General features: G+C 40.9%; 1 protein-coding gene and 1 pseudogene across 1 annotated transcript in view; one reads left to right on the top strand and one right to left on the bottom strand.

Moving 5' to 3' along the window:
- NEK5 (NIMA related kinase 5) overlaps positions 1-4,716 on the bottom strand; it is a 64,725-nt gene extending 60,009 nt beyond the window's left edge. Inside the window, exon 1 of the mRNA XM_015560605.1 lies at positions 4,584-4,716. Within this exon, the coding sequence (XP_015416091.1) occupies positions 4,584-4,700 (117 nt within the window). The 5' untranslated portion in view covers positions 4,701-4,716. The remainder of the gene's footprint in view (positions 1-4,583) is intronic.
- A 2,769-nt stretch (positions 4,717-7,485) lies between these two features.
- Positions 7,486-10,170, top strand: LOC102764145 (annotated as a pseudogene).
- Positions 10,171-10,901: the final 731 nt, after the last annotated feature.

Below are 10,901 nucleotides of genomic sequence, written 5' to 3'. Positions count from 1 at the left end.
GGAGAGAGAGAGAGAGAGAGAGAGAGAGAGAGAGAAAATATTTTTACAAAGATTGCATCATTCTACACATAGTTATTTTCTCAATTAGTAAAAGTTGTATTTTCCACATCGATACTTCACCTACAACATCACTTCTAAGAACCTCTTAGATTTATATAAATTATTTAATCAATCCCCTACTGTTGGACATTTGAAATGTTTCATAACTATCTGTACATCTCTGGATATTTCTTTGGAATAAACTCCCAAAAGTAGAACTAATGGATCCTAGCAAGTGTGCTTTTAACCTTTTCTTTTTCAAAATGAAGTTGGCTTTTTCTTATACAAATAATGCAATTCATAATTTTAAAAACATAGTATATATTCCATATTAAACTTCAGGCAGTACAGAAAGAATGACAGAGATGAAATCCTAATACACACACACACACACACACACACACAACTTGTTGTGGCCTAATATTTTTTCATCTTTACAACATAGTGTGGACCTTACTCCTTGTCTGTAATACAGACAGGGAATGGTTCCTTCCAAGGCTTTGATACATTTGGATAAATTCCCCTCAGGGTGTTACCAATCTGTTAGGACTATAGGGCAATATAATCCTTAATGGCCATTTGCAAGCTTCCTGCCACAGGAGAACAAAAAACTGGGAAAAACTTCCTAGACACTAAGAGTCAGACCATATAAGGAATTGAAACTGTCCTGATGGCACACTTGCATTCCACCTGCATTCCAAGCTCACCAGCTCAGTCCCCAAACTCACTAAGATCAAGTTTCCCACCAGCCCAGGGACTGCATGTAAGGATGAAACTCTAGCTCCTGGGTGCTGCCATCATGGACCCAATGTCCCCTAGGCTTGGTGCTGTGCAGCCCTTCCCTTTGAATGTCCTGTCCCCCACCCCTTCCCTTAAATAAATTCAATTTTACTTTAATCACTGTCTGAGATGGCTACTTAGCCTACCCGTGCACCACCATGCTAACCCACTGTGTTCACCTTTCACAATCTACCTTCCCATCAGTAGAATAAGAGTGACTGCTTCCTCCCATTTTTATATTCTTTTCAGTCCTCCCCAAATGCATAAACAAAAGGTGATATTTATTTATTTATTTACATTAAGTAGTTTACAAATTAATTTGAAATTGTTATGGGTTATGTCTTCAGTTATGGGTTTTATTTTGTTTTTTTTTATTTATAAAAAACTAGCACCTTTTAGTCAATACTTGCAAATATGCTTTATATTTTGTGAATTTCCTTTTAATTTATTCATGGTGGTTTTTTTGTCACACAGAAGCTTTATATCTTTAAGTAGTCAAACTCAGCCATCTTTTCCTTTATGATTTCTGTCCCAGTGAAGGTTTGGGGACATAACTGGAGCATTATCAAAATTGTGCTATATGAAAGCTGGAGCCTTGAGAAAGCTACTGACTGATCCAAGGAACCCAGGAACAAAAGGAATTCAAAGTCAAGGAAGAGAAAGAGTCAACAATATTTAACAAGAAATTTCATCTGGAAACGTTACAGGGCAGTGAGAAGCTAGGAAAATTCCAGGGCAAGTGGAATAGGGAAACTAAGACAAGAATGTTAAAAAGGCCAAACCGTGTGAACAATTTGCAATTAGCTTATAAACCGCAAGACTGCAAGCCCTTACCTTTCCCAAGGACAGCTTGAAAGCAAATGGTTAATGACTTTCCAACTAAAAAATGCAGGAAAGGGGAGGGAGGAATAAAAGGGCTGTTTTATTTTACTATTTTTTAAATATATTTTTATTGATTTCAGAGAGGAGGGGGGAGAGGTAAAAAATAATTATAAGAGAGAATCATTGATCAGCTGCCTCCTGCAAACACACATTAGGGATCAAGCACGCAAATGGACATGTACCCTAACCAGGAATGGAACTGTAACCTCCTGGTTCATATGTTGATGCTCAACCACTGAGCCACGCCGGCCGGGCAGGGCTGTTTTATTTTTTACTCCCTAAACAGAGAAGCCAGCAGTTTCAAGGTTGGCAAGATAAAATTGCCAGGTACTTCTCATGAATTCTGGGAAGGCCACAACAAAGTAAAAAGGGACCTTGAGAATTAATCTGTACCAAGATATTCAGCAGAGGAATTTAAAAATCTATAGATATATAATGCTGTGAATCCCCACCCAATTCACTCCTCATATTAGCTAAGTGATGCTCATCTGTGCTCTGAGCCAGATGAAATAGATTTGCTTGCCTTGCTTCTTTAATAAATTTGATTGTTTTAATTGCTTTAATAATTGGCTTTATCACAATGCAATCAGGGTCCCTCATTTAAATTTAGGAGGCTGTCAGATAACAGCTTTTCTGGTGTTTTGGGTGCCTGTAAAGAGAAAAAATTCACAGATGACCCCAAGGTTTTGAATCTGGATATCATAAGGACATTGATGTCATTAACACAGTGAAGCACACAGCACATGAAGTGGGTCTGCTTAGAAAAATGAGAAATTTCTACTTTGTTTGGGGTATTTTTGTGGTCCCTTCCAAGATAGTCCTCAATGATCTTCACCCTTAATTCTTGATGCAAGATAATAAATGTTTATTGTTTAAGCCACTAAATTTGAGGCAATATGTTATACAATAGATTACTAAAAGAGATATGACTTGAAGGTATCTAGCTGGCAGATAAAATGAAGAGCTAGGGCGCTGGAAGGTATCAGGGCTGGAGAGAGAGTTTTAAGAGTGATCTGCTTAGTGGTCACAATTGAAGTGAGGTGATTATACAAAGTAAAGAGAAATGATGATACCATTGTAATAAGTTGGTTATTAATTAACAGGAAAGGTGCAAAGGGAAGGCCAGATAATATAGGCATGCCATTTGTTCCAGAAAGCTGCAGTTTAACACTCTCCGTGTCTGTTTCCCATAGATCCTGGGGGAAGTGACTGGACAAAGGAAGATTAGACGCATGCCCAGTAAGCCTAGGTGACATAGAGAGGGTGCCTGCCTGTCGGTCATTCCTGGGAACAGGGCATTGGACAGAGTAGGCATACAGACATGGCCACCACTGCAGGTGCAGGAAAATTTGATATTTAAGCTCCTAAATAAAGAGCTTCTCTCTCGTCTGCTTGCCCACGCACCTTGCTCTCTTGTTGTGCTCCCCCGCATTCGCCTACACGGCCAGGTGGACCACACACAATGGACTAATGGGCTACAACTAGCTTGGTGCTACATTAAACCCAGCTCCACCATGGAACAGCAATTCTGAACACTGGCTTTGCTTTTAGCTCTGCTGGATTCCCAGCTGCACCTTTTCCAGGACTGGTTTAAGGGAAATGGGACTTTGGAAACCAAGGGATATAACTCCATGAAAATAAAGCTTTCTACCACATCTCATCCTCCCCTGGGGGCCTCCAGAAATTCTTATTCCAGTGGCGCCCAAGAACTCCACTTCCACTAGCAATGGAGAAATTCCACCTGCGCAATTCTCCAATAACAATGAGAGTCAACAAAGGATATATAGAGGTGAGTATACAGAGAGGCCTGAAAAAAAGTAGTCAGATAAACAAGGAAGTGAGCAGAATAATGTCATAAAAGGAAGCACTGACAGACACTAGAATAAGAGGACATTAGTAGAAGTAAATCATTGATCCATGAAAGGGGCCCTATTTTGGTAAATAAAGCATTCTCTTGGAAGTTAATCATCTATACTTTCAGCTTTGATGTAAGTTTGGTTAGTCCTCTCTTTTTTTCTTTCTTGCAATTTTTTAAACTGTGATAAAATAAATATAACAAAATTTATAACATTTTAACCATTTTTAGGTGTCCAAATCAGTGGCATTATTGCCATTGTGCAGCTTGAGTAGTCCATTTTGCAGACATTATGTATAAATTTTTTCTGCTGCTCTCATTTAGAAATCCTCTAGAACAGGGCTGGGGAACCTTTTTTCTGCCAAGGGCCATTTGGATATTTATAACATCATTCATGGGCCATACAAAATTATCAACTTAAAAATTATCCTGCTACATTTGGTCAAACATTTCACTAACTCACCCCTAATGTCTCGGCAGGGCCAGACCGAATGATTTCGAGGACCTCACACAGTGCACTGGCAAAACAGAAGTCAGCAATAGAGGACGGCAGTACCTCATGGGCCTTGCGGGACATCCCAAGAGGTGCCATAGGAGCCAAGGTGATGTGGATTCTTTTCTTTTCCACACACACATATACACACACATATACACACACAGAGACGAAGGGAGAGGTAGAGAGAGATAAAAATATCAATGATGAAAGAAAATCATTGCTCGGCAGCCTCCTGCATGCCTCATACTGGGGATTGAGCCTGAAACCTGGGCATGTGCCCTGACGGGGGGAATCGAACTGTGACCTCCTGGTTTATAGGTCAGTGCTCAACCACTGAGCAACACTTATTTTTTTAAATAAGATTATTGGTTGCTATTTGGACAATGGATTTAGGAGGTGGAGTGAACAAGAGTCAACTAGCTCATACTTGTAAAAAAAGACCCCCAAAAAGTGTTTCCTTTAAATACTGGATTAAAAGCCAGCTGAACAGACCACTGAGTATAAATAGGAATTTGAATTTCTTAGTTTTACCTTTGCAAAATTGATCTCTTTTATAACACAGTGCTTGCTATCTGATTTCCCTTTGGCCAAGTATGCTTTCCCAAAGGCACCTTCCCCAATGACCTTAAGCACATCATATTTGTCCATGGTTTCCAATGCATGAAGTTTCCTGAAATTAGAGAAATGAAATTTTATTGCACCCTTTTCATAAACATTAACAAAGTCAGAAAATTGACCACTAAAATGTAAAAGCACTCATTTTGCTAAAACTTTCCTTCGGACCTCAACCAAGACAGTCAAATAACTTTCCAGGTGGCCACAGGTAACAACCAAAATGAGACGGAGCTTCTTGGTGGGCTCCAGAGGTCAGACTTGGGTTGTTGCTCAGCGTTGGAACACTCTAGTGAGCATGGGCATTAGCGCCTCTATAAAGCAGGCCTGTTCCTATGCCTTCGGAATTTACAATCCAGCCTTTCTCAGTAATGAAGTACTGCCCCCTAGGGGGAATTTTGGAAATTTATGGCGTTTGGTGGTTTTTTGGTGGGGGTTTTTCGTGGTTTTTGTTTTGTTTTGTTTTGGGGTTTTTTTGTTTTGTTTTTTTCTGTTCTCCTTGGAGATGGAGAGGCACCGTTTTGTGTGTGTGTGTGTGTGTGTGTGTGTGTGTGTGTGTGTATGTGTGTTTCTGTTCTCCTCAGAGATGGAGAGGCACCGAGGAATTTAGAAGCAGTTAGGGAGTGGGACACTAAGATTCCGAGATACACGGGATGGTCCGGACAATAAAGGATTATCCCGCGGCCCTACATTAGAAAGTCTCCCACACATTCATGTCCGTGGAAAAATCCGCATATCTGCAGCAAGAACCCAACTCTATTTTACATATGAATACAAAGCAATTTTTACACAGTTTTAATGAACAATTTTCAAGGGATGCAACTACACACAAATCAAGGCTTAACTGCACTTTGTTTTGTTTGGAAGTTTACCAAGAACTCTTCACCATTTCAGGGGTGTGTTTTTTGGAAAGTCACTCCCCCACTGGCCTCTGCTAGTAGCTGAAACCATCGCGGTCAGGTGACTCCCTGGCAGGGTGTGGGCACCTAGCTACAGCAGTACTTGTTCAAGTGTAGCAGCAACAAGCATTTACAGATGGAAATATTTTATTATAAATTGTTTCCTTGCATTTCCCCTTTATACTTCAGTTGGGGTCTAATGTTGACTTCTTAAAACTGAATGAGCAGGCTGGTTATTTTTTTAAACCATTTTTTAAAGTTGATTTTCAGAAAGAGGAAGGAGGGGAGAGAGAGAAACATTGATGTGAGAGAAACATCCATCAGCTGCCTCTCACCTGTTAGGACCTGGGATCCTACCTGAAACCTGGGTGGTTGCTCTGACCTGGAATCAAACCCGCCACCTTTTGGTGTAGGGAGGACGCTCCAACCAACTGAACCACACCGGCCAGGGCGCTTATGCTCTAGAGCAGCGGTTCTCAACCTGTGGGTCGCGACCCATTGGGGGTCGACTAAGACCATCGGAAAAGACATATAATTACATATTGTTTTTGTGATTAATCACTATGCTTTAATTATGTTCAATTTGTAACAATAAAAATACATCCTGCATATCAGATATTTACATTACGATTCATAACAGTAGCAAAATTACAGTTATGAAGTAGCAACAAAAATAATTTTATGGTTCGGGGTCACCACAACATGAGGAACTGTATTAAAGGGTCGCGGCACAAGGAAGGTTGAGAAGCACTGCTCTAGAGTAACTTTGTCAGGGTAGGAAGGGGGTAGATTGGATGTGATGGGGCACCAGCTCCGCACCCACAGGAAGCTGCGGACACCAGAATTTTGAGGGAAGCAGATAGGGAATCCAAACTCAAGGGCAGCAGCGCGGGAACTACGGGCCCCTGACGCTCCCGAGGTGGCACCAGGGGGTGAAAACCCCAGGTTTGGGGGGAAATCCTCCTTTAGGAACACTCCGGAAGGAATTGAGTGCGCTGCGCATTGCCATGGAGACCGACGCACAGGAGACCGCTCCTCTGCCGCCTGGTCTCCTGGGGTATGAGCTCCATTCCTTTCCCTGAGGATCCCAGAGCCCTGGGGAGCAGCCCGGGGTAAGGACTAGGGGGCCCGCCCGCCGCATACCTGCTCCCGGGCTGCGCGGGGCGAGGGAAGCAGCCAGGCGGCCTGCGTCCCGGCCGCTGGGCGGAGCCGCGTGGGGGCGGGGGCGGGGGCGGGGCGCGGGAACCCGGCCCGGAGAGGGGGGTCCCACCGTCCACCCGAGGAGGGGTCAGCGGCCAGCGAGTTTGGAGACCTAGCGTGTCACCTCCGGTTGCCTTAAGTCGGAACTCCTTTGCTAACACTCAGCAAGCACACGGTTCCGGTTCTCGCTTGTGGCGTACCAGATTCTTTGCACACATTATCTCTATTCTTTACAATAACCCAGCAAAGTAGTGGACGCCCAGTTTTACAAATGGGCTAAACTGAGACAGGAAGTTTCTTGTGCAAGGTGTCGAGATGGACACTTGGAATGGAATCCTACCATTCCGTCCACAGCCGGCGGCCTCCCTTGGGGTCCTCTTAGAAAACTGGCTGCTGCTCCTTTCCCCTGACCCCCCACTATTCCTCATTCCAGATTGCACATTAAGCTGCTAAAACGTTTCATTACATGTTCAGTAATTGAGAAGGATGTAATTTCCAGCAGCTATAAATACTGACACAAGTAAAACATACAAATGGAATCCAGATACCATGGCATTTGAAACCCACCATTATCTATTAAAAATAATAAATACAAAAGCTCGGCAGTTCTTTGGCCTGTGACGCGTAGCATGGGGCCAATTCAGGATCTTGAGCTGAATTGGGGTTAGGGGTAGTTGGGGCTGCTGGAGTTATTGTCACGGCTTCCAGTTTGATCATTTGCAATGTCAGGCTTTGGTAACTTAAACACGGATTTCTAGCAGACAAGTTACAGCATGGACGACCGGTCACAGCAGTCCTATGATTATGGAGGAAGGGATTGAGTGCGCTGTGCATTGCCATGGGGAGTCTGGCTGTGACTACTCGCAAGGTCGGTATGTCCCTCCAGACGTGATGCAGCCGCAGCAGCCAGACGCCAGGCAGATTCCCAGCCAGCTCAGGCATATACTCCAGCTGCTCCTCAGCCATTCCATGGAAACAGCTTTGAGGATGAACCACTTTTATTAGAAGAATCAGGTATCACTTTTGACCACATCTGGCAAAAAAACACTAACAGCGTCACACCCATTAAAAGTAGCAGATGGCAGCATCCTGAGGCTCATCTGGCAGGAACCATGGTGTTTTGCTTTGCCTTTGGAGTCGTATTGTTACTGGCTGGCAAAACCCAGTTTGGTTATGTATATGGGATCAGTACAATTGAATGTCTAGGAATGCTTTATTAAACTTAATGAGTATGATAGGTATTTCATTTGGTTGTGTGGGAAGTGTCCTTAGATATTGTCTTCAGCTCGTGATCCTACTTTTCAGTGTCGTGGTGATGTTTTCTTTGCAATAAAATGGTAGGAATCACTCTCACTGCTGGAATTACTGGATGGTGTGGTTTTTCTCCGAACCTTTCATTTTTCTGCTTCCAAAATTTTTTATTTCTGCATTAGCCATGGAAGGAAAGCAACTTCCAGTAGAATATCTCTGTGCCTTGTTATATGAAATCTTTGCCCTAATTTCCATTTTGTTTTTTTTTAAATGTTTTTATTGATTTTAGAGAGAAGGGAGAAAGGAGGGAAGGAGGGAGGGAGGGAGGAAAGGAGGGAGGGAGGGACATTGATGTGAGAGAAATATCGATCAGTTGCCTCTCATACGCAACCCAACCAGGGATCAAACCCGCAACTGGGGCATGTGCCCTGACCAGGAATCCAACCAATGACCTTTTGGTGCACCTGACAATGCTCAACCAACTGCGCCACACCAGCTAGGGGTAATTTCCATATTTTTGAACTGAATTTATCTGGGATGCAAACATAATTGGGCCAAACATACAAAAAGAACTTCAAACTCTTAAATAGGACCAGCAAACTGCTACATTGCAACTCTCATGCAGATCTAACATTTGACTATTGGAACAATGGAAGTAAAGATGTATCTTTTGGTCATTTTTATAGAACTTTTGAATACTACATTGGATTTACCTACAGATTCGCTTTAAGTGCTTGTGCTTACACAAATAAGAAATGCTATTTCTGTCCTGTTCCTGCAGCCTTTGAAAACCCTTTTACTTGCAAATTATACTGTTTTGACATATTTTTATCAACTGTGGAAACTAACTTCAGAGCTGATAATCTTTCTTTTTAAAAAATATGTTTTTACTGATTTCAGAGAGCAGAAGGGAGAGGGAGAGAGAGATAGAAACATCAATTGGCTGCCCCCCAAAGTAGGGATTGAGCCCGCAACTTGGGCATGTGCCCTGACCAGAATCGAACCAGCAACCTTCTGGTGCATGGGACAGCACTCAACCAACTGAACCACTCTGGCCAGGCTGATAATCTTTCTTAAAACAACCCAGTCATGATTGAAGTTTCCAATTCTTTCACTGAGTTAAGACCTACTCCTTTAAGTTGTAGTGTGGGTGTTTCTTCAGGAAACTTAACAGTCATTTTTATTTTTTTTCTTTCCCCAGATATCCCAGAAGAAACTGAAGAAATAAAAACTTATGGCTCGGGAGTAAATTAAGCATAAAGTAAATAGTAATAAAAGTAAAAGCAGAAAAACAAAACAAACAACCCAGTCATAATAAGGAAGATACAGACTTATTGCTGATATATTTTCCCAAGGAATTAGGGAAGAAAATCGCTTGTATTCTCAAGTCAGATGCACTCAAGTCAAGCAAAAAAGTGATCCCGATGTAGAGTTTATGAGTTTACACTTAAAAAAATTTGACATCCCTTTAAATTACCTCATGGAATTTTTGCTAAAATTCAGTGATACAGAAGTTCACAGTCTACCTTATTACAGACATGAAATGGCACTTGTTTCAATATTAGCATTTACTAAACCATAGTGACAGAGACTGACCATACTGATGCTCATAGTTAGTTGGATCTCTGGTTCCCAGAAAAAATGAAAATCACTAACCCTTTTAGAGAAAAAAATTTTAAATATCACAATTTCAGTATAGCGATTATCAATGTAAAATGCATTTGATGCTTATTAAAATTTTTTCCAATTAATTAAAAAAGTAAACTCTTCAAGAATCAGAAAATTTATATTATTCCTTTTTCTCCCTGAACCCATCTCCTCCATGTAATGTTTTTCATGCTTAAAAATCTTATTGATCACCCTATTATAAAAATGGAAATTACTTCTTCCTGATATAGGCTTTTTACTGGATTATTAAAATTATTAGTAGTACATCATTGATCAAAATAAAATAAATTACATTGACAAATACTTAATTATAAAAAGTAAAAATGTATCAGACACTCATCTCTTAAAGACTTGAAAGGACTTTCTTCTTCCTCCCTCCCAATTAATTCAGTTAGTATCTATAGAAGAATGCTAACTTTTTGCTGGACTAGACAAGGTTTAACACTGATTCTCTTCTGTTTTTCTCTTTTTAAAGCTGTAAGTGCTGAGAAACCACATTCATATAAGTAAATAGAATTGGAAATTTTATTAAAGGAGTCTCTCAATTCTTGTCCAGTTGTATGTCAAGAATCATATAGCAATTTATCACTAAAAATGGTCTCTAACCATTGAGTCTCTTGAAATTTCATTAAAAGCAAAACCTTGCAAACCATCTGACTTTCAAAAGGATTTGTCATTCAATCAAGATTCATTCAGTCTCTCAAAAACTATACATAATTTCAAGTTCCCTCTGTTTGATGGTTTGGAAATGTTTACACACTGGAGTAATACTAAAATATAGTACTTATGAAAGCTGAATATTTACAAATATATTTAAAATTATCTCTGCCTACCTTAACTTTTGAAATCCTCAAGCATGGTGAAAAAAAAGAAGCTAACCTAAGTAACTTTAAGAAATGGTATTTTGACTGGAATCGTAAAGCTAAAAACAGTAAGAACAATACATAAAATCTATTATAGTTGGTATATTTGTTTCTCTCAGGGGTATGGGTTAATAATTTGGAAACTGCTTTACATGTATACTGATGTTGAACAACTAACTGGATGGTGGATGGTACAAGCCAGGTTTCTTTATTCTTTCTTTTCTTTTCTTTTTTTTAAATTGATTTCAGAGAGGAAGGGAGAGGGAGAGAGAGATAGAAACATCAATGATGAGAGAGAATCATTGATCGGCGGCCTCCTGCATGCCCCCTACTGGGGGTTGAGCCTGCAACCCATC

Source organism: Myotis davidii, unplaced genomic scaffold (genome assembly GCF_000327345.1).
Source record: "Myotis davidii unplaced genomic scaffold, ASM32734v1 scaffold1035, whole genome shotgun sequence".
In the NCBI taxonomy this organism is placed as follows: Eukaryota; Metazoa; Chordata; class Mammalia; order Chiroptera; family Vespertilionidae; genus Myotis; species Myotis davidii.
This window is presented reverse-complemented; position numbering and strand designations above follow the sequence as displayed.